This window comes from Chelonia mydas, chromosome 3 (genome assembly GCF_015237465.2).
Source record: "Chelonia mydas isolate rCheMyd1 chromosome 3, rCheMyd1.pri.v2, whole genome shotgun sequence".
Lineage (NCBI taxonomy): Eukaryota > Metazoa > Chordata > Testudines > Cheloniidae > Chelonia > Chelonia mydas.
This window is the reverse complement of record NC_057851.1, coordinates 199,280,526-199,307,429: the sequence shown is the minus strand read 5'-3', so window position 1 is coordinate 199,307,429 and position 26,904 is coordinate 199,280,526. Positions and strand designations below refer to the sequence as shown.

Below are 26,904 nucleotides of genomic sequence, written 5' to 3'. Positions count from 1 at the left end.
ATGAGTGACTGTCGATTGGAACCAGATTAGATTTGCCAAATGGTCACTATATATTTTGCAAGAAGTTGTCTAGTTCAGCAACACACTTTAGCTCGACGGACCACAGCAGCCTTGTCAAAAATGGCACCTTTCTGAAAACCTCCCACCATTGCATTATCACTGGAGCTGTTCCACCAGCAATAATGTAGCAGGGCTGGAAGCTCTAGTGTAGACAGGCCACCTGCAGCTGTCTGTGTTTTAAGTACCCACAGCTCTCGTTGTACTCATTCTAGGTGTCTTGTGGTCAGTGGGAGCTGTTGGGTGCTCAGCATCTCTGAAAATCAGCTCACTTAGTTAGGCACCCAGCTTTAAAAATAATGGCCAAGACTGATCACCTTATGAATGGGAAAGAAGAAAGATGAATTAATTCTGATGATAATAGGCAAAGAATGCACTGCTGTGGCAGGAATCCCCAGGATGTGCTGTTACACACAGTCTTACAACTTCTTTTCTTGGCGCAAACACTTTTAAAAAATGTTTCCTTGTCAGCTTTGTGATGTGCTTTCTTTTGAGGGGGAGCTGTGGCAAGCAGCAAAGATGCTTGCTTTCTGCCTTAATCTCTCCAAATAAAGCCAGCTCTTGAGTCTGAGTTGCTCCCTGGGACCTGGGCAATAGTGGTTGAGCTGAGGTTGCGGAAGCCAGTGTACAGTTTGTGACCACCTCTGTTCCAGGACTGATGCGTACAGTGTAAATAAACAAGTTACGTTAAGGACATATGTGGACTGTATGGCTGCTGCAAGGCCCTACCATCTGCTACAGCTCAGCAGAGGGGCAAAAGTCCATGATTTTTGCACACTGTTGTAAGTTTATTGAAATAAATAGGACAACTATTTTTCATATTGTTCTTGTTTCCCTATTTTCATATTTGACCACAGTTGAATGAATGAATGAAAGTCCGTATGTCAGAGATTTGTGGGAAAGGGATTTGCAAGAGTTTTTGTTACAATTGATTCACTAAATCAGATATGGGAGAGGGGTGGTCTAACTATGTCAGACAGAGTCACCCACTGCATACTGTCACAATTATCCCTGAAATACTTCTTTAGGATATTTTTGCCCCACCTCTGGAATGGAACAGCTTGCACCAAGTGTCTGTTGGTTGGGTTTTATTTCCTAGGGAGACAGAACTTCAACCCGTAGGAGGTCTTCACTCACACAGACTCCCACCCCATGTCACATCTCACGCACACAGAGCTGCGCTCAGTGCTACTGCTGTCACCAGACACCGTGTATTTCCCAGGGGCAGATTATAATCATTGCTAATGAAGTGCCCTTATCAGCAGCTTGTTTGCCAAGTGGGGCGGCCTCCCCTCTTGATTATGGGCATGAGCAAGAGCTTTTGTTTCAGTGATGACTAGGTCGAACCCACCTGCTCTCCATTTCCTCCATCCCTGAGCTATTTGCCTTCCACCCAAACCTTGCTCTTGCCTTACCCTGCCCCTGGGTAACTGCACATCAGCTGGCCAGCCATGAAGACCACATTCCTCTTGGCATCCCCTGCATAGGCACTGTTCTTTCTTTCCCCCCTGTCTATCTGGGCCTATCTGCTGCAGCTGGCTTGGGATGGAGACAGCATCCCTTCTCCTGTTCTACCTTATGGAACACAAAGAAAGGACCACATTTGGATGCACCGCTTTTCAGCTCCTAGGAAAGACTGGCAGATCTTCATTTTGCATGTCCCCCAGGTCACTGACGGCAGCAGCCCAGAGCCTATGTTTGAAGGGGAATTAGCACTGAGTTATTGTCCAGGCTCTGTACTCCATTAGGCTATTGATTCAGCACTGGTTTCCCATCCTCTGAGTGTTACTGCTATCAGTATTCTCAGCCCCCTGGGGCTAAGGTTATGAGCCAGCCAGGTAATAAAGAGTCACCTGTCCTAACCATCACCGCAGGGGAGCTTGAGGCCAGTGTGATAGAGGCGGTGCCCCTACGGCCACAGATGCTTGAGGAGCCAGTGGGGAAGAACGGGTGGGACAATGCACCTCAACTCCCCCAGCTATGGGCCTGGATCCCCCATAACTGGGCCTGGTGACAGCACATTTTGTTCATTCAGTGTGCCTTGGTTTGGCTCCAGTATTTACGTAAAACATCTGAGTCCAAAGTATGTAGTACGAAGGGGTAAGACGAGTGTTGCACGAGTTTTATACACTCATCGCTCAGAGAGCACTATAATCCCCCATCAATGATTTTAACATCAGACCGTCAAGGTGCTTCTGGTCACTGAACTAACATGCACCATTCCTGACCAGTATCTGACTGCATGCTAGAAACATTGGCTCAGCGTCTCTGCTGTACCCAGCAGATGGAAGAGGCCATCAGGGACCTGGCTCTGGCTCCCTAGTTTTCTTCCTAGCCCCAATCATAGGGTTGAGCAGCTTAGGGTTGCTCTTACATGCACCAGCTGGTAGACGGGCCCTGAGGAGCTGTCTGAGGATTGCAGGAGCACATCAGGTTCCTGCAGCTTCCTGTTTCACCCCGAAACCTCCCCCTGCCCCAAGCATAGACGCTGGCTGCTGACTGTACACCTGCTGCTTTCTCCGCTGAACTGTGGGAATCCCAGCAAGGGACTTGCAGGCAGTGGCCTCTCCTTTGTGCCACCTGAGCATTGCAAAGGAAGTGGACCAGGACAGAAAATCCTCTCCCACATGTAGAAGGGGCCGTAGCATGTGGCATGCATGTTAGTGAACTGAAAGTAGTTTATTTGTACTGGGGTAGTGCTGAAGGGCCCTGATCAGGGATCAGGACCCCCTTGTGCTAGGCACTTTGCAAACTCCTCTGAAGAAGACAGTAAAGTGAAGCACGTGTTTCACTTTAGGCGCGTGAGTAGTCGCACTGAAGGATTACTCACGTGCTTAAGTGCCTTCCTGGATTAGGCCTTTAGCAGATGCAAACATAAATTTCACTTCCCCTAGTTGCTAGTTTATGTTGTTGAACTGCCAAGGTAGCACATCAATGTCCAAAAGCAAGCGTGTGACAGAGCGCTCACTTCCTGGAAGTGCAGGAAAGCCATATGCCATGGGATTCTGTAACCCACGTCAGATCTCAGCTAGGCAATTGTCTATGCTGTTATTTGCTCACACCTGGTGCTCCAGGGAGCTAACAAGAACTGTGCCCACTTTATTCTTCACGGAAATGTGAAGTGTCAGAACATAATGCCAAGTACATTGTTCTATAGACTTTCCAATTTATTCATGTTATATGTGATTTTTATCCCCTTAAATTCCTTAGTGTTGCTGTGTTTCTCCCATGGAAATGAGCTGAGTGTTTTTTGTTTTACTGGGGAACAAGCTGTCACACAAGAAAATCCTGTATTTATATCACATCCTAGTGGGTTAATGGGCCTGGGATCTTTCAGCTCAAGGAGTCTCACAAAGTCAGGGATACCCCTGCAAGCTTGAATGAGAGTTGAGTAGAAAGGTGGCCCTAAGGTTGGGGTTCTCCTCTGGGACTTTGGAAAGCTGGCTTCAAACCTCTCCTCTCTGCAGATTTCCCATGTAATGTTAGGCATATTACTAAGGCCAGATTTTCAAAGTATTTTTTAGGCAGCTAAAGATACAGGTAGGTGCCTAGAGGGATTTTCAGATGTGCCTTTGAATTTTTAGGTGCCTTTGAAAATCTGGCCCTTAGCCTCCATATTTCAGTTCCCCATCTGTAAAATGGGCATCAGGGCATAGCCCCAGCTCACACGGGTAACACTTAGAGGTAGTGAGGTGCCCACATATTGTAGTGAGAGGGACCATATCTGACAGAGGTGAGACAGCACAGATCGTAACCAGACAACTCCCTCTGGGCTTCACCTCTACTGAAACTCAGAAGTGTGAGTTATTTCATGTCTTCTGTAAAGCCACCAAGGACCAACTGAGCAGCTCCAGGACAGACAGCAATGAAGAGGCAGTCAGAGCTGAAATGGGAGAAGAACCTACGGGGAGTCTGAGCCTTTTCATGGAAAGTTGGGATCTTCATCTTTATCCCTTCTTACTCTACTGGTCTTCTAACCCATCGGGCAGATTTGGACACCCCCCACCACATACCTGCCGGAGTAACACCTCCCTCTACTAATAGTCCCATAGCCTTATTCATGGTACTAGTATTTTAGGGCCAGATTTTGCCAACCTTGTTCACTCGGCGTAGGACTTCCTATTCCCATGGGGTGCTCCCTGGCGTCGATTTGCCATCCCAGTGCTTCCGGAGCCCAAGAGGGAAGCAGGCTCCACCGAGTTGCTACGTTCCCCCACTCATGCAGGTTGTCAGGAGGGGACAGGGAGTGGGAGGAGCGTTGACTCCGCCCCCTCCCAGAGGTCTAACGGCATCAGGCCTAGCTGGAAGGGGCCTGGAGAGGTCATCAAGTCCAGCCCCCCATGCTGAGGCAGGACCGAGTAAACCTAGACCATCCCTGGCAGCTCTTTGTCCAACCTGTTCTGAAAAACCTCCACCGAGGGGGACTCCACAACCTCCCTTGGTAACCTATTCAAGTGCCTAGCTATCCTCGCAATCCGAAAGTTTTTCCTCATATCTAACCTAAATCCCCCTCACTGCAGACTACGCTCATTGCTTCTTGTCCTACCGTCAGTGGACATGGAGAACAATTGATCACAGTCCTCTGTATAATAGGCCTTACAATATTCAGGGTTGTTATAAGGCCTGTCCATGGTCTTCTGCTCCCCAGATCAGAAATGCCCAGTTTGTTTAACCTTTCCTCATAGGTTGGGTTTTCTAAACCCTTTATCATTGTGGATGCTCTCCTCTGGATTCTCTCCCATTTGTCCACATCTTCTCTTAAATTTTGTGCTGCAACAACCTGGTGTGGTTGGTTCCCTTCCTACAGCGGCAAGGAGACCAGACGAGAGGAGACTGCGATGCTCCCAACAACGTTTTAATCCTTGCTATGGGCTAGATTACAAACTGATTATCCAGCCTCTGCTGAGTACGCCCATTGACGTGAATGGAGCTACTTATGGAGTAAGCTGCCACTCAGCTGGAGTAACAATATCCGAATCTGGCCCTTTCTGACATGAAGCAACGTCTCCATGTGGAACACACAAACAAACAACAAAAAGTCTCGCCCCACCTGTGAAATAAACCCTTCAGTAAAGCCCCCTTGTAACCTGTTTTTAACAACAGATAAAGACTTAATTTCCCAGAGGAAGTGTGAAGTACAGTAGTAACCATTTCAAGAGCAACAACCACTGCTGGGCTCACTATTGCATGAGATTTTATGGCAGTAATTAAAGGTTTCTTAGTGCACTGTGAAGAGCCAGGAGGTAACTAGCAGTTGGAGAGGCATTGTTTGTATTCAGAACCTAAAGTTAAAAGGTGGTTTTATAGCTTTTTTTTTTTTTTGCACCTGTTGAATTGTCTACTTTTCCAGCTCCAAACACATCTTCTTCCCACTTTTAGATGCTACCTAAGTGCATTTATTAAATGAATATGGGGATTGTTTTCTTTCTGGGTCTTTCAAAAATCTCTTTTGCTATTGTTTCAAATGGGAAATAGAATCCCTTTATCATTCTGGTTTGTCAAATATTGATTGCATCCAGAACGATGTTACAAGAACAGTTAGGGTGCAAAGTCAGCTGTAGGAAATGCCAGAATTCAGACTGCCTGTGTAACCTTCATTTGCCCGCCCCCCCTTGTGCATATAAGTGATACAGTCTGAAAAACCAGGAAGTCTATTATGCGGAATCACATTGGCACCCAGGTGGCTCAGCAGCCACGTTGGAACCGTTCAATCCACAGGACCAACTTCTGCCACTCCAACTAACACAGGTAGCAGCAGTAGGTTGTCATCTTATATGTGGACAAGCAGCAGAGGAGGATGAGACACACCCTTTAGTGGTGGCAAGTATCAGGGGGGAGCCGTGTTAGTCTGTATCCACAAAAGCAATGAGGAGTCCGGGGGCACCTTAGAGACCAACAGATTTATTTGGGCATAAGCTTTCGTGGGTAAAAAACCCACTTCTTCAGACGCCTGGAGTGGGTGGGTTTCACAGATATTTGCTGACAGCAAGGGAAAGGTGAGTCTTAGAAATCTCTGTTCCAGGTTTTCAACAGGGAAGTGGGCTCTTGGGATCACAGACCCTTCTGCCTCGGTTTCTCACCAGCCTGTCCCTGTCCAGTTCCTGCCTCCACCCCAGCTCCTTGTGCTAGTCTCCCTGACCAACCAGCCCCAGTCTTCATCCCCACTCGCAGCTTGCAGGCCCAGGCTCCCCCCAGGATCCTTGTCCAACTCAACTCTCTCTGATGCCCTCCCACGCCCTTCCAGTCTGGCTCTGGTCCCTTCTGTATCCCTTCTGCCTCCTCCTGCATGCTGCCCGGCCACCAGCAGGTAGAGTACTAAAGCATAGGCTAGACAGTCTCCCTGCGCTCAGTTCCTGTGCTCATCACCACAGTGGCCTGGAGCAGCAATTGCAGAGAAAATGCGGCTCCAACCCTGCAACTCTGGGCTGGAGCATGCTCAGTGCAGACAGAATCTTCAGAGAATTTAGCTCCCAAACTCTAACGGAGCATATGCAAACTGAGATTTTTCCAAAGGCTTATAACTTGTCCAGATCTGGGCAGTTCTTCATGGGGAGGTCACAAGACACATCCCTGACACGGCGGCACCCCTCCTCCCAAATGCCAAATCCCTGCTCCAAAGCATGGAGGTACAAGAGCTTCTCAACTAAACAGCTGTAAGAATTCTTTGAACAGGGGCAAAACAATGCATTCTTCGCTCGTCTCGTTCTCGGAAAGGGCTGGACCATTTTCGCTGAAACTTTCCCTCTTAACGAATTCAGCCGGAGGCAGACACCCAGCATGGAAAACTGCCATCCAAATAGTTGAAGTTTGACAAAGTTATAAGTAACTGAAAACAGGGTCTTATACTGAGAAGTGTTGGGTAACCTTAAAGGAAGCATGTTTAGCTAAGGAACATGTATCCTGGAACAGTGGTTCTCAACCAGGGGTCTGGGGCCCCTTGGGGGGCTGCGAGCAGGTTTCAGGGGGACCGCCAAGCAGGGCCAGCATTAGACTCGCTGGGGCCCAGGTTAGAAAGTTGAAGCTACACCACATGGGACAGAAGCCCAGGGCCCTGAGCTACATCACTTTAGGCTGCAACCAAAGCCTGGGCAATGTAGCTTCACCGGCATGGGGCCCTGGTTGCTATCCCCTAATGCCCTGGCTTTTATACGCAGAAAACCAGTTATTATGGCACACATGGGCCATGGAGTTTTTAGAGTATGCTGGAGGGGATTTCAAAAAGAAAAAGGTTGAAAACCCCTGCCCTAGAGGTTGGAACTTTTCAAAGAGAAGGCAAGGGTCTGGCTGGAGTTTTAAAAAATGAAGGGAAGGGAGGGAATTTGGTTTCAATAAAGTCACAGCAAAATCTGATGTGGGACAGAGGAAGGCCATAGTCCCACAAGTGAGTGGTCTCAGGTGAGTAACTGCTCACTCATGGGGATCACAATCTGGCTCATCAAGTTTACAGAGTGTGGTGGGAGGGAAGGGTTAATTGCAGTTTTAGACCTTTGGATTTAAAAAAAAAAACACTCATGGGCCTGATTCTGCCACACTTGCTCTTGTTGACGACACCTTAAGTGGGTTTTAGCCCATGAAAGCTTATGCCCACATAAATTTGTTAGTCTCTAAGGTGCCACAAGTCCTCCTTGTTGTTTTTACTCCTTGAGTAGTCCCACTGATTTCAGTGGGAGGGGGCTACTCCCAGCGTAAGATACTACTCAGGGTGAGGAAGGGTGGCAGGATCTGGCCTGATAAATGTGTTGGGGGGGGGTTGTTTTTTGGATCTAGCCCGTTGGTGCGCAAAAAGAAAGAGCAAAATTATTTACCTAAGGGGGTGGGATAGGAGAGGTCCCAGGCTAGGAAAGCCCTTTCTTGCCAGCACTGGCGGGCGCGCACACACACAATCATCTTCTACCTTTTGCACCAGGCTATTGCAAACGATGGTCACTTTTCATTCCTGGGCTCCAGGGAAACTCAGCCACGACCCCTCACCCACCTCCCCCCCCACCCCCCCAAGAAAGCGAGCTGCAGCTGGGGCCGCCGCTGGACAAGCCAGCTCTAATCTCTCGCAAGCCCGGCGCTATCACAGCGTGGATCAGCCTATCTAATGTAAACGGGCTTTCACACATAAATAACCTGCCACATCTGGCCCTTTGGTTTTTACGGCGTCTTAGCTACAGAGCGATTTATGGAGGGCCGCCCGGGCTGGAGGGAGGCCGGGGGGGGGGGGGGGGGGAGAGTTGGACATTGCACCGGCTGCAACGTGCAAGGTGGGCAAGTGGGGCCGGGGGGAAAGGATCCAAACTCCTGGCCGGGGACGGCCGGCTCTGCGGGGAGCCGGGTGGGAAGGGGCCTGCCTGGGAGGGCGGGCACGGTTCCGCCGGCTGGAGCGCAGCCGGGCCTTCCAGGAACCGGCGTGTTTGCGCTTCTCCCCAATTTATGACCGCCGACCATATGGCCCATATTTCGCCTCGCGCGTCACGCGCCGCGGAGGAAAGCAAACAGCGCGGGGCACGGCGCGGAGGGGGAGCGCCGGGCGAGCGGCCACGGGGCCGGCTCTGCAAAGCGCCGCCGGAGACAATGTGAGGGGCCGCCGAGCCGGGGCGTCGCGCGTGGCTATATAAAGCGGCCCCCGCAGGCCCCGGCGCTGCAGACCGGCGCCTTCGGAGCTCGCCAGCGCCTCGCCCACCGCAGAGCCGCTCCAGGTGAGCCGCTGCGCTTCCTCCTGGCGAGGGAGCCAGGTACCTGCAGGGGGGCTGGCCGCTCGATGTAACTTGGCGGGGGGGTCTAGGCAGCGCCCCGAAGTACAGTAAATGGGGGGGTGGGGGGCAGATTCGCCTTGGGGGTGAGGTTGTTCAGTGCAAGGCAGAGCGATTGGGGAGGGAAAGATGCGTCTACACGGCACCGCTGGGTGGAGAGCGGAGGTGGCTGTCTGGGGGGAGCGGTGGCTACGTGGCTGGCTGGCGATATGGGTGGCGAGCTAGCTGGAGGGGAGGACGGACAGGTGGCTGGGGAGCTGGTCGGACAGACATCGCTGTTCCAGGGGCACTGGGTCCTCCAAACGAGGTGTGGGGGGAGGAACTCGAGCAGGGTCCCCCAAGCTGGATCACCTGGGTGCAAGGTGCAAGCTGGCTTCCCAAGGGCTTGGGGGGGGGGGGTTCGTCCCTTCCCGCCCCCCCCCCAATCTTGTTGAAACGGACGCTGATCTCTCCTGGCCCGGAAGCAGCAGGTGGGGAAGGGGGGTTCTGCTGCTGGGGGGAGAGGATGGAGCCATAGCGGTTTGCACCCGAGCCCCGCCGCTTTCACACCGCCCCCTTCCCGCGCACGGAGCCGGTTAAAGTTTTACCTGGGTTTGCGCAGTGCAAAGGTGAGCAGCTGCTTGTGAATTCGGCGGAAGAGGGGGGCGGAGGTGGCGTGGCCGGGGCTGGGGGAGGCTACCCGGCCCCAGGGGGGTGCAATGTGGGGGTGTCAGTCTCACCCCCTGCGAGAAGGAGACGTCGGGCTGCGCTCAGGTCTTGCCTCAGCGGCCAGCAAGACGCGTTTGTCCTGGGGTACCAGCCGGGGCTGCAAGAGGGAAGGTGCGATCCAAAGCGCTCCGGCTAGCGATTGCTTTCGCCCCAACCCTGAACTTCCTCAGGTCATTTACCTGCCTGCTCTAGACACTCGAGAGATCAGAACCCCCCTTCCCCACAGACCCCCCACACACACACACACTCAGTTACTCAACGTGGGTGGGTAATTTCACAGCCCTAGCTGCTGGGGCGGGGGGCTTATTCTTTTTCCCTTTGCTGCCCCGAGAGCGCAGCAAAGCCCATGACACAAGGCGGCTGGGTGGGTTTGTCATCCTGAAAGCTCTGGGGCTGGGGGTTTCCTGGGGAGGAAAGGTAAGCTGGTAGCTTACAACTCCCTTCCTTGTGGGGAAGCGGCTGCTGGGACATTTCTCGCTAGAGTCGGTAGAGTCCGCCAGAGGATCAGGAATGGTTCAAAAGTAACAATTTGCACTCGGTTGGCTCTGCCTCTTGCGCGGGGGGTTTATTGATTTCATCTCCACCTTGCTAACTTCACCAGGCGCTTTGGCCCATGTTTAACCCTTGCGTTTGCACCCCAGAGCAGCAGCGTCGTTGTGGTTGGTTGCTGTGGTCTGCAACTCAGCTCTTCCTCGGAGTTGGGTTTTCCAATCAATCGTATGTGCAATCGATTTTCAAATCGCGAATCCATCTCCTCCTTTCCTTTCAAGACTCAACGGGACCGAGGAGCTCCGTTTAATGTGCCTCAAATTAATTTCAGTTTCAAAATCAGTCCATCCTTTTAAGCTTGAAATATATATATATATTTAAATCATTATCAATGGCTGCCTTTAAAAAAAAAAAAGTCCTACCTACGGGGTAGAGATATACGAAGTAAATTCAGATAAGCAAGTGCTTTCAGCACCGTATTTCATAAAGAAATTATAAATCTCCTGCATTCAAATTGCCCTTATCAGACAGAGTTGGGGTGGTGTTTTTTTTCCCCCTTTGGAAGAAAGAACACTTCTGAGACAGGCTGACAAAGCTTAATCTCATTGGGACACGTTTAATCATTAGAAAGATGCGAACGAATAAAGCTGAAGGGTTTGCTCGGGGGGACCAAACATTTGACTTACAAATAAAACAGTTATAATAGACTGGAACGGAAAGGATACGCCCGGGGCTAGGCTCAAAGCTTTTACAGAAAAAATCGGCAACTAGCTGGTTCCCAATGTCGCAAGCCCCGCGAAGCACAAATCTCCCGGCTTCTTGCTTCCGTAAGTTGCGGGAACACACTGACTGCCAAGGCGTCTGTATGTCCTATGATTTGTATTGGCAATATATTTCAAAGATCTCATTAAAGTGCATTTATCAAAGTCCTAACATGTGCCCTCGGGTCTGACATAACCCACAATGTGACCGATTAGCCCACGGGGGACGGGGGGGAGACCTAATTTCTATTCCACTTTTACCACTCCGGGGGGGTTGATGGTGAATTGAGAATGCGTTATCATAGTTGGGGCTTGGGGGAGGAAAAAATCATGAAAAGCTCATTTAGATTCCTCTGTCCTGAACAGGGTTTAATTGTTTCTCTGTGAGAAAGGCAAGGGAAGATTGCATTTTCACTGCCTGGCTAGCAGATTGCTCTGACTCTTGACAGAGGAAGGTAATACGAGATGTGGCAGATCGGAGCGTATTTTTCTATGTTTAAAACACGGGGAAAGTCTTTGCTTCTGCAATTTCTCCAGCCACGAAAAGAGAGGGAAATTTCAGAAACATTAACCCTTCCCCATTATTGTCAATGAAGCCTTTTAAAATCAATTTAAGGGGTTGCGATGCTCTGTTATTCTACAGTCTCCGAGGCAAAGGGAAACGCTGATCTTTGTTAAACCTCCAAGCCAGGATTGCACATGGGCAGGTCTTTATTTCAATCGCCTTTCTTGTTGCTGAGACCTGAGTTTTAGTGGCTGCTATTTATTGTTCGCTCTCTTGATTGCCCTAGACCTTGCAAGGTGCTTTGCAAAACATAACCAGAATACTGGTGTCAAGCGAAGTAGCCCGCCCACTTAAATGTGGTTTTTCTACATAGGTGGATGTATGCTCACATATATAATAAGGCTATAAAATTCTGGGCTCCGAAGCCCTGCGTTTTTAAGTTGTCTATTCAGGGAAAGAGCTCTTGTCTGTTACATTTTTTTTTTTAATCAACAACAAAAGATGACACCTCTTACGGATGCATCTCTCCTTTTCCCCCCTGCAACATTATAAAACAAAGCCTGCATTGTTTCCTGGCATCCTTCGAAGGTGAATCTCTTCATAAGAATTATCAGAAGTAGACGGGGCTATATTTTCCTTTCCCATTGATTTCAAGTGTCTTCTATCTAAGAGTATCAAACCAAAGATAAAATAAACCTTCCCCTCGAACAAAGGCTTTGTGTCAGCTTCACTAATCCTCACCAGAGCGTTAAGGTGCAATATGGTTTGTTTGTCTGGAGTGAATGAAAACAATTTCTTGCACCTTTGCTCTAATCAAACAATAAACTAATCCACTTGAAGGCTGTTATCTGAGATGGGATGTTGTGATGGGTTAGAGGTCAGCCCCATATACTGTACCGGGAGAAAAAGGGGACTTCTGTTAAACACCTTTTCATTCAGGAGGAGAAAATTAAGTCAAACAAATTAGTGGCTTAAAATAAATGGAGAGACCTTGTACTTTTTAATGACTGGAAACCCTTCTGACCACTAGCAAAACGAATGCCTGTCGCTTCATTCGGCTCTGTACTATCAAGGCCAAGTAGTTGTTTTAACTGGCTAGTTCCTTGTCTCTCTACGGCACTTTAAGCCAAGCCACCTCTTTTGCTCGCTCCAGATAATAGACCCACGATTTGCTGTCTGGTTCTGGGAGACTGGGGGAGCTGAGCGGGCTGACAGACGGGGAAACACGTTTTAACACGCCGCCCTTGCCACGTTCCTGCCTTGCCATTCGCATGTGTGGCGTGTCCTGCCATGGTAGAGAAATTCACCCTTTAATTCGCAAGGGCGAGCGCACCTTTCTTCCCACGGCGCAGCGGCCGGGAGCGGAGCCTCACCCTAGCCGAGGCTGCCTGTGTTTTCGGAGTGCAGCCGCGTTCATTCGGGGCAGGTGGCTCTTTGCCTCTCTTCCCCGCACCGGCTGAAGCTGCTGCTGTGGGAAAGTCTTCCCGGGGCTGCGAGGCAGCATTAGGGGAGGGGGTTCAAGGAGGCCGCATTCCAGAAACGAGTGGAAAAAGGCAAAAAGCCTCGTGGTTGAGCGCTACCTGTAAAAGTAAACAGGTAAACACTTCCCCACTCCTAGAGGGCACTTGTGCTGAAGTGTCGCCACTTATCCTGTGTACACGCACCTCTCCTTTTCAGCCTCTTGCTCGGCTGTTCAAATAACCCCTCCATCCTATAATTCCGGGGCTTAAATTCAGCAGGATCTGTCTGGAGGAGCATTCCAGCATTTCTGAGCAGCAGGGTCAGCGCTCGCTCGGTTTTTCAGGGTCGGCCGAAGGCTTTGCGGCAAGGCAATTTGGCGGACGCTTTGCGAGGTTTTGTGGCGTGTGTCTGTGTATCTATCCATACCGGGATTTATTTATTTATTTTATTTTGGTTAGGATTTGCTGATCGATTGACTCTTAATCAGTAGAGATAATATTGCAAGTGACCTCCCCAAGTTACCCGCGCTACTAATCCCAGTAGGACACGGACAGGGAGGTCTTGAAGAGTCTAGATATTGATGCGATCTTCCCGAAATGCCTCTCTGGCGCCAGTGTCGGTCCTAAACCTGACGATTAAAAATCCCAGACATGAGCCGTCCGATGTTTAGAAACACAATTCCCGGTCAGGCGAACCACTCCGCTGGGGGAAGGTGGGGGACTGATCTCACCCATGCCCAGGTCTCCCTGCTTCTTTCCCACCTCCCGACGCACCCTGGCCATTCACACTGTCTGGCCCTCTCACCTAGAACCGGAGTAAGAACTGGAGGGTCAGCCCAAAATATAATGGGGAAGCGGGCAAAGGAAGGATCCAGTTAAAAGGGAACAAAGTGTAAGAAATTCAGGGGGGATATTTACAAAAATCGGACAAGGGAAGCGAAAGCAAAGCGAGAAAGTTTAGAAGAAGATGCAATGCGGATCAAGCGTCCACACACAATTATTAAACCAGAGCTGGGAAAGGCTGTCTTGAAATAAGCCTTCTGTGGAGCATCTAGATTGATCTAGGCGATAGTTATCTTTACACAGAATCCACCACAGTGCGGTGTGTCTATTTCATCACCTAGTCACGTCATCAGGCCAGTTTGTAAACCTTACTCCTAGGGACCACACACCTGTTGTGTGGGCCAGGGGCTCTTCTGGCGAGGGGGAACAAGCGATTCCCCTTTGTACCCTCGCTAAAGCCAGTTTTGTTCTCTGAAATAAGGGGCTCCTCTCTCGCTCTTTGGGGGTCTCTGTCTCAAAAAGGGGGTTCTCTGAAGTTGGGCTGCGCAGTCGTTTGCCACAACCCACACACAGTTCGGTTTGAACGCGGTTACACGTGCGCTTCAAAGCAGCCCCGATGCGAAAGCAAAATGTAGACCCAGAAGAGAGAGCGAGGGGGAAACTGGAAGAGAGAAGGCAGATTAACACACGCTCATTCCAGCCCCCTTAGATCATGAAACTGACCTTGTTAAACAATCGGGAAACTGGGTTTGATTTTTACTCACGTGATTCCACCACAGTTGTGGGAACTTGTCCGGAGCTGTGTTTCTAAGTTGGACCAAGCGTTCAATACGGAGGCGGGGGTGAGGGACAAAATTATGACTTTTATGGCAGGTCTTTGTGTACAAAGGAGACTAGCTGGTCACAGTCCAACTGTGCTGATCAGCCGGTGTGTGCTTCTCAATGGACCGTTGGCTAACTGCAGCGTGATTAATGGTCCAGGAGCCCTGGTTTTCCCTTAGGAAAATATTTACCTGTCAGGTGGTCTGCGGGAACGGAGACAACAGGTTCATCACAGAGTGAGTGAGTGAGTGAGCTTGTGTGTGGTGTTTAGCTGGTTTCATATTGATCAAATCTCACAGGTCCTAATTACTCTGGATTTTCTTATTAGAAATCTTTAGTTAGCATGCCCACTGCCAATTGTTTAGTCTTCCCCAGAGGAAATTCTCTACAATTCATTTATCTTCCTCCCCCACCCCCACCCCCACCAAGGAAACTTTGCAACACTCTGCTACACGACAGATATTGTGCTGTGAATTCGTCTTCCACCTTCGATTTTGGCTTTTCTTTGCCCCGCAAACCCTGCGCTGCCGTGATGGCTGGAATTCTTGCGCTGTGGGCTTATCGTTAACGGAGGTGGTTTCTTTTATTGAGTCGTAGCTGTTGGGGCCACAGTGCCGTTGCTGTTTGTGTTATGAACGACATGATTTTCACACACACACACGTAATCCTCTCACTTTGTTTGGTTTGCTGCGTTTCCCAGATGGCTAAGGAAAAGTGATCAAGAAATAAATACAGGGTTAGTCCTGGATTGAATTTTTTTTTTTTCAAAATTAAAAAAGAGAGAGAGAGAGAACGCCTCGAATGCAGAGGAAAGAAGAGCCAGTGAGCGTCAACATGAAGGAGTTTCCTTAATATTGTGGAAGGATTCCGAAATGAATGAAGAGATAGTCCATTGAAAGCAGTTGAATGCCATGACAACTACCAACAACCTCCGATTTATTCCAAACAGTTAGAACACATTGAAAGAGGGCTTCAATCATGTATTATTTCGCCCCTGAAATAAATGCAAAAACTGAGCTCGGACAAAAGCTTCCAACAGAAGCCGGACATTTGTCTACATTTCGCCCATTGTCCGCAGCTTAGCAATCGGTTTGTATTTGTGTTTGCCCGGGTCCGACCACCCATGATGCGCTCAGGGCCTTGCTAAAACCCTAAGGCATTGTCACCCACATCACATACTCGATGGGAGGCAGGGTGAGGGACAGCAAAATAAACTGATCAACAATAATAAATTGCGGTGCCCCTTCTGCCCCAGCACCTCCTTGAAACATGCCCAGTTCTTGGGAGGGAAAGTCAAGGCGACTTCTATCCTCTGGTCATCCCCAGAAGGGTGGGGAGGAGGGAGGAAAGGGGAGGGCTGCAAATCTCACCTTTAACTCCCCATCTTTAATTCCCCCCCAAACCCCCCCCCCCACAGAGATCCCGTTAAAGGGCAGAACTCCTCGAGGATCGTGGCGTCAAGTTGGCTTGTCCAAAATGTAGCACACGCGAAAACCCCACCCCAGTATCACAAGAGAGAAACAATAGAGAGCGGTGTCTGTCCCAGGGAGCTGCAGGGAGGGGGAGGCGCAGTGGGATAGTTCATTTAATAGGTCAAAAAGAGAATAGGACCCTCCGCACAGACCCAAGGCAGGGCTCCGGACCATGAACCCCTCCCAACTGAACAAAGTGCTGCGCTAGCGCGAAGCGAGGGGAGAAGCGGAGCACAGCCGTGTGGACTGGAGACGTGGGGAATGAGCCCATGGAGAATTTGCTAAAAAGGCTTCGATTAGCTCCGTTTCCTATGTCCCCCGTGGAATCGGGGCGCCCATGGGCTTTTAAGGCGGGGGGGAGAGGGGGTTGGGCGTGAAATGTGAAATAAAGCCGCAATAAGAAAGTGTTATGGACGCACGGATAGGTGGGTGTTATTTAGCGTTGCTATTTTGAAAGGAGGATTTTCAAAACGCGGACGCTGCTATTCATACGCCTCTATAATACATGTGTCTGCAAATGGCTGTGAGAGAGACCCACTTATTAAATGTCTTATTAAAAACAACCCTCCAAATTCAACGCCTAAATTAAACATCTGGCTGCATTCCCTTTCTAAACGCTGCACATCCATCCAAATTAGCAAGCGATCTTGCTGGGGAGAAGAGAGAGAGAAACAAATTAGTTCTCTGCAAACAACACACCGAAATCGTCAGAGCCTGCCTGGGTACCGATTGATTACATATATTGCCAGTTTGGTTGATTTCGGAGCACACTAGAATCAATTACTTGCTGTTTAATTTATAGTACTCAGCCTTAAGCCTCAACCAAAATATTGACCTAGGAGGTTTGCACAAGTTGGTCTCTTGCCATCTTGTTTAGGGGACCACCAATAATTGGAATAGATTTCCTTTTCAAGTCGCTCGCTGTAAATAGTCAATTTTCCAGCCTGCTACAAAGCAGTTTACATCAGTGCAGGGTGACAATGAATGCAAAGTTGTTGTTTTTTTTCCCGAAGCAATTTGTTTAAAACGTACTTTCAAGTGAGTGGAATATCGGGCTCCTTGGAGCTCCTTTGTATGTAAATACCGTGCAGAAAGGCCCTCCCTATCTTTGTAATTAATTGACACGTTATACCACTCATCATGTGCTACAGAACCAATGGTGGAGACTCCAATCTCCCCCAAACCCCGCAATTTCACATCTGCAAACACTGTCTTCATCCACTTGACTCCTAGCACCCGCCCACACGTGGCCAACCTTTGGCGTTTTTAATGTATTTTTTTTTCCCCTCCTCTCTGCAGGTTCATATGTGGAGACCAACCTTATATGGACTGCTCTCTCCAGCAATGGCTGGTTTTTTTCAAGCAGCAGGCACCAGATCCGTGTGTTTAAACGAGACCCTGAAGTAAACGCACTTTGGCATTTTTCCTGGAGTTACAAACTATTTCAGAAGCCGGTTGCCACTCGTGCTCCGTGATTTTTCCCCCCTCTGCAGTAGAGCAAGGCTGTAAAATATCTATCTATATCGCAGCCGCTTTTTCCTCGCCCCCCCCGCGTCTCCCCCCACACCAGCCTTCGTTATTTTTTATTCTTAACGCCCCCCCCCGCAACATACACACACACACCCTCCCCTCTTCCTGGGGTGTTTGTGGGGTGTGTGTGGCTTGTGCAACAGCGAATTGACAAACTGGTGCTCCAACTTTCCTGCATAAATTTGGCCAGAATATGTCTCTGACCAACACAAAGACGGGGTTTTCTGTAAAGGACATCCTAGATCTCCCTGACACCAACGATGAAGAGGGATCCCTCGTTGAAGGAGCGGATGAAGAGAACGAGGGGTCGGAGCCACCCAAGAAATCCGGAGTTCTGGGGCAAAACCCACTGGAGGGGGTTCAGACTCTGCCTTTGAAAAACCCTTTCTATGATACCAGTGATAATCCCTATACGCGTTGGCTGGCCAGCACGGAAAGCATCCAGTATTCCTGTGAGTAGTGAAACTTACATTGATTCCATGTACCGTCCGCATTGTCTTGTGATTGATCCGTTCAGCGCCGCAGCCTCTAACGTGTATTCTTCAATAATAATAATAATAATAATTAATAATAAACCTATCTGTTATCTCTTCCTAATAGCTATTACGGGAAGCATTAGCGCTCCGATTTACCCTGTGTGTGGTTGTTGTTTCACCAGGCTCTCCGGAGTCAAACTAGCCGCAGGGATTTCTTTGGGTTTGATTCGATTGGTATAAAAAACAAGGTTTTGAAAGCCTCTTCTTTCCCCAAGCGGGGATTTTATTTTTATGTATTTATTTTTTAGAACGAGAGAGAAAGAAATCAACCCAGCCTAGGGAAAGAAAAGCAAAAGTCACCTCCAGCGATCTAAAAATGGCACGAACAGAGTTTGCTAAATCAAACAGAGCGAGCCTTGTGTGGCAGTTTTGGATCGCTTCGGTGTAGACAGTTCAGAAATGTCTCAATGGCCGGGCGGCTGTGGGGATCAATGAAGGGACTGTTAAATTATCCTTTAAAAATCAATCCACGTACCCCTCCCCCTCCCCCAGCAAAGCGCTTGAGGTCCAAAGTCCAGTAGATGTAAAAGAGATGCAACATTAGGCGAGGAATAGAGGAATTTGTGATCCGGATCGATGTGGCTGTCTTGCAATGTGCATACAGACCGACGGGTGAATAGATCTGTAGACATGCACATGAATGTCTACATGCATCTAAAAGTGTGTGTAATTATGAACGTGAGTGTATATATAAATATATTCATATGCACAAGCTATCTAATATAAAACTTCCATCTCCATGTATTTATATATGTTGATAGCTGTACAGATACACACGTGTGTCGCAGATGGCCATATCATTGGGAACATACATGGGCTTAGTGTGTTGTGTGTCGTCGTTTACTTTTCCTCCGGTGTTTGCCGCTCTGGTGGAGTGTAGGAGGCAACTGCCTATTCCTCGCGGGGTTCATTTGTTTTCGGGGAAAGCCCCGCTCCCTCAGCCCAAGCGGGGTTTGGGGGGTAGCTGGTGCCCCCATGGGGAGAGTGCCTCCCTACGGTAGAGAAAGCGAGGGCGATTTCGCTGCATTTCCCGGCTGGAGCAGGGGAGGGTAGAGAGCAGAGCCGCAGGTGCCCCCGGGCGGGGACCCCCCCGCCCCCCGGCAGCACCCCTCTGACTTATGCTCTCGGTGGCCTTTCTGCAGTGCACGGGCTGGCCTCCAGCAACTCCCAGCACGACTCCTCCACCAAATCCCCCGACCCCTCGGCCGACGAATCCCCGGACAACGACAAGGACACGGCCAGCGCCGGCGACTCCGGCAAGAAGAGGAAGAGGCGGGTGCTCTTCTCCAAGGCACAGACCTACGAGCTGGAGAGACGGTTCCGACAGCAGCGGTACCTGTCCGCCCCCGAGCGGGAGCACCTGGCCAGCCTCATCCGCCTCACGCCCACCCAGGTGAAGATCTGGTTTCAGAACCACCGGTACAAGATGAAGAGGGCCCGGGCTGAGAAAGGTATGGAAGTGACTCCTCTCCCCTCCCCACGCCGGGTAGCAGTGCCCGTCTTAGTCAGGGACGGCAAACCCTGCCACACGCTCAAAGCTCAGGACTTAGCCGCGGCCACTTTCCAGGCTGGGATCCCCTTCTCCGCCTATAGCGCCCAATCGCTCCAGCATATGCAATATAACGCCCAGTACAGCTCCGCCAGCAACCCCCAGTACCCGACAGCGCATCATTTGGTGCAAGCCCAACAATGGACTTGGTGAACATTGCCGAGACAAGAAACTGAGGCTCCAAAATCAAACCTCGGGGGGGGGGAGACAATATGAATATTAATTATTATTATTAATGATGGTGCATTTTTCCCCCTCTCCTATTTTTCCTCCTTTTGGGGGGTTCGATTTGTTTCTTTTGGGGGGTGGTTTTTGTGCGCCATGTTTACAGAGATTTTTGCGCCATGCAAAGTGGTCCTGTCTACCTACAACTAAAAATAAAAATCTTACTAGTAATAAGAATGAATCCGTATGCGCTTGTGATTTCGTAAAGTACGTTTTGTGTGCTGTACAGCTGTTGTCAGTCGTATATAAAACAAGTGGAGGACACTTTAAAACTAGAGAATTTGATCTCCCTTTTTATATGAACCTTTACCTATTTATGGCCGTGTATAAATTCTGACAACTATGAGCAAAAAAAATAATTTTTTTGTAACTATGTGTGGTTATTGTTGCCATAAGTGACAGTCAGGGCGGTTTATTTTATTTTATTCTTTTGGTTGGGTGCAAAGATTTCCCAAATATTAAGCAAGCAAAGAAACTGGAGACGGAGAAGAAATGTTTGGATCCTCTCCATAGAAATCTCCAGCTCCTCGTTGTGTATAAACCCTGGGGGGGGGGGGGGGGGCGCGCTACGGGGAGGGTTTCCATTTTTTATAGGAATTTTAATAAAAATGCTGTTTGAAAAAAACCAACCCAACAACAAAAGAACGTTTTTGTTTGACTTTGTGGCTACCTGCAAACCCCTCACTTTGAGGCGACACGGACCGGAGGGATCCTGGGGGGGGAGGGAGGAAGCCTGCCTCGCCTGATTGTCCGATCAATGAGATCTTCTCCTGGGGCCAGTTGTTTTATGGGGAATGATGAACCCTTCCGTCGGAAATCCGTGCTTGGCCTGCGGCAGATTCCCAGGCAACAGCTCGGCGGAGTTTCGCCCCTCTTAGAACTTTTAGGGAAACTTTAATCACCCTCCCCAAACTTTCTGCAAACGATCAGATACCTGTCTTCCTCTTCCTCTTCTTCTGCGTCCTGCCTCATTGTGTCTACTGGAGAGACAAAGGCGCTGGAGTAGTGACTTTGTGGAAATGAAAAAATAAGCCCCACCACTCACTTAAATGTAAGAGTGACCCTTCAGCGGAGGGGCTTTTGATTCCAGTCTCGTCTCAATGGCCTGCCTTTGCTCGGGGGTTGATCTAAGCGGGGGGAGCCCGAAGAGTTGTAAGTCCTCCTTTAGCCGGCAGTGGTAGATAGGCGGCTGAATGGGGGCGGGAGGGGGGTATCGGCTGGGGGATGAGTTTATACCCTCTTTCTGCTCCTGTAGGGCAGATAACGCTTTGGGGCAAGTCGTGGGGCACACGGGCCTCTCCCTAAACGCGGTCGGATTTGCAATGTAAAGTTTGCCCTAAAACCTGTTTTAACCAAACGGAATTTTGTCATCTCCCTCCGGGCGACTGGCTCCCTGGAGATCCCCTTCTGCCTGTGATAACACGTATTGGGAATTTGTGGGGTGCCGCGACATAGGGGGAGTTCTCCAAATGCGGTGGGCTTGTGTAGGAAAGTCTGTCTAAGGCGTGTTTTAAAGCAAAACTTCCTCTGGCTATTTAGATGATCATTTTAGAATATGCGTTTAAAGGACACACAGATCCCGCTGGAAAGCGAGTGTGTGTGTTATGCGTGTGCGTGTACATCTAGGATCATAGGTACACACTTTGTGCCTCTCTGTTTCTCTCTCTCCCTTGTATATAATATATGCACGCACACACGATTTTTAGGCTTACACATACTCCAATATGCTTGGAGTTGACCCGAAATGAATTGGCCCCTCTGTCTTGGGTAGAGAGGCTTCTTTCCAACCATGCTGTTTAAATTCTTCTCCGTTTCTGAAACTGTCTCTCTTGCTGTAAGCTGGACAAACAGCAGGGACTGCGGGGGCAGGGCGGAGGGGGTGGGGGCTCGGAACAGGAAAAGCAAACTGAACCGTCCCCACTGAATTACCGGCCGCGCTCTTGTTGATGATCAGATTTAATTCAATATCTCGCGCAAACATGATTATCTGTAACAAAATCGGCGGGACCCATAGCTCTGCGTGGACAGTGCTGGCGAGGGGGGGTCTTCTAGCCATGCGCGGATCTGCTTCAGGACTGGAGTCCCAGCTGTGATGGCCATTTCTTGCAATGGTGTCTTACCAAACTCAGGCGCAAAGTTGACACCAGTTTAAATTCTTCCCTGGTTTAGTCGCTTCCCACTGAATGTTGAATTGTCATGACAAGCGGGAGGCAGTCACAGAGCGGGGACCGGGGGGGGGGGGGGTGTTTTTGGTTTTGCTTCAGATGAAACCTTATTCTACACGAACCCCCCCCCCCACACACACACACACACACAAAACCCAAGAAATGCGTCCGGGTTTCCCCAAAGCCGAGGGCACTCGTCAACAGCGTGGCTGGCAAACGGCAAGTCGCGGCTCTGCCGTGGCAGGATCTACCCTGCAAGCTGATAGTTATTAGCAAAGCGAGAGATCTAAATGCATAAGGAGTGGCCGCGTTTCGCTGCAAACAGGGGGTCTGAGGATTTATTTTTTTGCCATCTCGGTAGCCAGGCGGGGCCGAGCTCCCCGTGAAGCGAAAACAGGTTTCGGCGGCGCCTGAAGAAAGGAGCCCACTTTGCAGGGAAGGACACTTTCCCCTCTTCCAATTCCGCCCGCCGCGCAGAGCGAGTGGGAGGGAAACAGTCACTTTCTGCTTGGCCCCTATTCAGTCTATCAAGCCAGTTGTGTGGCCCTCCCCCGTGGCCTTATATTTCACACGCCGCTGGGGCAGTTTGGCGCAGTCTATCTTTGCACAATATACAGTAGCCACCACAAAACAGCACAATGCGGGAGGCTGGTCGTTAAGGATGTTAGAGGCGTACATATTAAGGAGGGCAGAGAGACAGAGAGAACCCAGAGGGGACAGGGGTAGGGGGAAAGAGAGAGAGAGACAGTGCTGGCCTCCCCCATCCTCCCCCTGTTCTTTGTAGTGCCATTCAATTCGTTTATCGGGAGCGGTGCATCCCCGAGTCAGGGAGAAGTATCCTTGGGTTTTGTTCTGGCTGTCACTTGGAGCCATTGTCCCCCATGTTCTACATGCTGTATTCCATATGGCCAGCTGGGCTGACCCTCACAAAACCCAAATTGTGTCCTGCTTTCAAACCCTGCATTGTTGTCTGTGAAAGGAAGACGAATTAAAAATTCGTGCTATATCTATTCTGGGGGAGAGGGGGGGGGGAGGGGGAAAAAAAACCCCTCTCTCTTCTTGGAAGGACAACAGGGCCTCCTTTTCTCCAGCCCCACTGACAAGTTTGTCTCTCATTTCACAGGAAATTAAATTCCTGCATCTGCACGGGGCCTAAACAAATCTCGCCCATAAAAATGAAAGCAAATGGCAGTCGATGCACCCCGATCAGCATTGTAGTCCCGCTGACTTCGGGTCGCTGAGCTGGTTTTTTCCCCTCTGCCGGGAGAACAAGGTTTCATTCACAGGGGGGTGTAATGTTATGCAGGCTTCTCCCTCCGTGCCCAACTGGAGAGCGCGGCGGACTGACCACTTTTTGTTCTCCTCCAGAGAACTGTCCCTTTCTTGTGATAGTGCTTCCTTGTTCCAGGCCGGCGAGTTTGAGAAGTCGCCATCCCGCTCCTTTCTCTGGAAGGCTTTCTCTGGTTGGGGCGAGGGGCGCTGGCGGTTAACCATCTCCACCGGGGCCACCAGACCTGGCTTCCTGCCTTTACCTGGAGTTCTTGGCGGCTGACCGCGCCCTGGCGACGCGCTATGCCCCCCGCGCTCCGGAGAGTAGCCTGGGCGAGTAGAAAATGAATGAAGCAGCCAAGGAGCTAAATGCAAACAGGGTGGGCGCGAACAACTGAAGGGGCTAACTTTGATTATTTTTTTTTTTTAAAGAACACAACAAAAAACAAATCAAATAAAGGATTTTCGGCTAAAATGCTAACTCGGTTCCTACACCGACCAGACAATTTCTCTTTATTTGAGTGGGAACACGCCCACACAAACTCTGCCATCCCTAGTGTGGTTTGGGTGATATTGTGACGGGGAAACGGACGGATTTCCTACGCGATGTCGGATGTGTTGGGAAGGGGGGGTTTTTTTGGCTTTGTGTTGAGGAAGGCATAAACTGCAGCGGTCTGGAAATAGATCAACAGGAAGAAATGTTAATTGGCCTCGTTCAAAGTAGCCTGTTGCGGGCCAGACAGATATGTCACCTTCCACTGGTGGGAGACACGGGGAACACATTACACCTCCAGTGGGTGATCTGGAAAACCAGAGTCACGTCCGACAGGAAAGAAAAGGCGATGAATGAATGCGGGATGAATCCCCCAACTCCAACCCAATCCAGGGACATTATAGTTAAACTTGCGCTTCAGGGTTAATTTCCCTCCTTTCGCTCGCCTCTGAGTCACCCCCCTTCGCGTCTACAGAGCCACTATTTAGGAGAATCAGATAACCTGGTAATGAGGTGGAAACCCCTCTAAGCCAGGGAAAGAACTTACTTTCATTACCTATTGACTGTTGGGCTTAGCTGAGACCTGGCGTGGGTCGTTCGGGCCTTTTCAAGAGGGCTGGGCAATGAAAAGCTAATCCAATGTTTACCGAGTCTAAGAACAATTCTCAGCTGTGGTTATTAAGGGGCCGAATCAGCCAGGGATGGCTTGGGCGGGGAGTACGAAAGCAAATGCTGTGTGTGTTTGTGTTTGTGTGTGTGTTTGTGGGGGGGGGGGGGAGTGCAGCCCAGAGCACACGGCCCCCATTCTACACTAGCTGGCCAGGCGGCAGATACGCCTGAAGTGGCGGTGTGTACGAGATAGTGCAGTGTGCACGATTTCCGGAAATATGCACTTGTGGCTTCCTAAGAGTGACACTCGCCCCGTGTCCACGGATCATCTCCTTTTATCCCGGCATCTGCCAATAAACCCCGCGATCTCCCCACCGCGCACGCTACCCGCTGCTATCTGGCAGAGGAAACAATCTCGTTTGTATTGCTTCCCCCGCCCCCGCCCGCCCCTCGAAGACTTCGATTTTTAGGCGCTGTTATTACTAAAGCATCGTCGCAAACGATCGGGAGCCGGGGGTCCCCCAAGGAAGGAGGGGAACGAACAACCCAGGCCGGAATATCATTGTAATGGCACTTTTTAACCACAAGGGGTCATCAAAGTTCTTCCTTGCTGTCCCTGGGTTTTTTTCCCTCCTCCTGCTCTGAACTGTCCTTATGATAAATGGTTTTATTTCCCATTGAACATCCTCGCCAGTTCCGAGAGGTGGTTCTGGGGTTTTTTAACAACCTTTAAAAAAATCTCACAGCCAAAAAAAAAAAGAGAGAGAGAGAGAGAGAAAGAGAGAAGTTAAAAAGGCAGCAGCCTGATCGTCTGAAGCCACTTCCTCTCTCAATTGTGTTCAAAAAGGAATGGTCAAGCATAAATCAGCACACACACACACACCCAGCAAATGAAGACTTCAGTTTTATTCCATTTGCTGTATCCCCCCCTCCCCCTGATTTTAAAAAAAACCCTCAGATTGTTAATGGAAGAATCTGACCAACTGTGTGAGTTTGTAAACAAAATCTGATCTCTTCCTGTTTCTAAAGTGTGACTCTAGTTTCAGATTCTGTTGGTTGAATAAAACCAGACACACAGCCACTGTGTATATGGGAGATTTGACTGTATTCCTCTATGTGTAAGGTGTGTGTGCCAACGGTCTGTTTATTTTACATAAAAATATTAGAGGTGTAAATAAAAAACACACAATCCTCAATAGATTTCTCTATCTTGTTTTTTTTTTTTCATTCTCATTCTCTCTCTCTCTCTCTCTCTCTATATATATATATATATTCAAACACACACATTTGTGGTTGTGTGTGTGTGTGAGAAAACCTGGATTTGTGCTGGAAATGGCCCAACTTGATGATCACTTTAGATAAGCTATTACCAGCAGGAGAGTGGGGTGGGAGGAGGTATTGTTTCATGGTCTCTGTGTATATAATGTCTTCTGCAGTTTCCACAGTATGCATCCGATGAAGTGAGCTGTAGCTCACGAAAGCTCATGCTCAAATAAATTGGTTAGTCTCTAAGGTGCCACAAGTCCTCCTTTTCTTTTTACATACCTCTAGTATGCATAGATGGCTGGCTGGCTCCCACACACACATAGCACAGAAGAATATCAGAGGCCTATAACCATATGCTTGTTTCTGATCAATACTAAATGCCACCAGAAGGAAGTGACTGGTCGAAAAGTGCATCATGCAATAGATTTATGGACCTCTGGGAATGTAAACACTATCGCTTTAAAATTGCAACTGGCCTGATGGTGGGGGGGGGGGGGGCAGACGGGCTAGGAGGAGCTCCAGCCCACAAACAGGTAGGGGTGTGGTGTAGGGAAAGAAGACACAGGGCAAAACTGAGGCAAGCAAAGATTGCTGGGGTCAGCAAAGAACAGAGTGGAGGTCCAGGAGAAGACTTTTTAACTTGAAATCACATTCTGGGCCCGGAAAGCCAAGAGGTACAAGCATGAAAGCTGGTCGGTGATCCCACCGGCTTGGTTTTGGGTTGACACCATAAACCCCTCTCGCTTTGAGACCAGAGCTCATGCCGCCACTCGAAAATGGCCAGACTCTTTTTTACTTGCAGATTGCCCCTTGTGCCCAACTCAAAACACAACACAAAATGGGTGGAAGACAACCGGTTCCGTGATCTACTATTATGAAGTCATCTTTAGCCAGCAGCCTACAAAAGGGAAGGTAAACGACTGGTAATATTACAGCTGGAAAGCAAGAGGCGAGTTCTTCCCGCTAGGGAAACCAGTGCTAGGACAACTCATTTTTGTGTTTGAAAAAAAGTTCAAGTTCCCATTAATTATGTGACGCATCACTTGGATGTCAACTTCTAGCACAAAGCAAACTGTGAGGCCATTTTATTAAACATCGATTAAAACACACACACCACGCTGGGTGGCCTGGTGATTTTGCTCAGAGATGAAATGCTCTCTCCGAGAGCCTGTCCCACCGACACAGCCTGGTCATTGCCACGAGCTCTGAGCCGGGGGGCGGGGGTCGCTGGTTGTCGCTTTCCCCCACCCCTGGTTATGGAGAACGGCGAGTTTGGCTCCAAACTCTGACGCCGACCCGATTAGCGCTGAGTGTGAACGTCAACAATCGGCGGTGGGGGGGCGGCGATGCCGCGACCGTCCGCGGGGTGGCGCAATTGGATAAGGAATGAGCCGCCAGCCTCCGCCGCTCGTGGGGCTTTCCCCGGGGATGGTGCAGAGCCCCCCCTTGCGGTGGCTCAGCACATGG

The 26,904-nt window shown here is 49.7% G+C and overlaps 1 protein-coding gene across 2 annotated transcripts; it reads left to right on the top strand.

Moving 5' to 3' along the window:
- The first annotated feature begins 8,377 nt into the window (after window positions 1-8,377).
- Window positions 8,378-26,546, top strand: NKX2-2 (NK2 homeobox 2). Of its 2 annotated transcripts, XM_043544135.1 has the most exons (4): window positions 8,640-8,741; window positions 17,095-17,777; window positions 19,004-19,312; window positions 26,240-26,546. In XM_043544135.1, the coding sequence occupies exons 2-4, from the start codon at window positions 17,519-17,521 to the stop codon at window positions 26,362-26,364; spliced, it is 693 nt and encodes a 230-aa protein (XP_043400070.1). In that variant the 5' UTR covers window positions 8,640-8,741; window positions 17,095-17,518; the 3' UTR covers window positions 26,365-26,546. The 2 variants fall into 2 exon arrangements, with proteins under 2 accessions (XP_037749446.1, XP_043400070.1); XM_037893518.2 differs by lacking the exon at window positions 26,240-26,546 and having other exon boundaries at window positions 8,378-8,741; window positions 19,004-25,383.
- The last annotated feature ends 358 nt before the right edge of the window (window positions 26,547-26,904 follow it).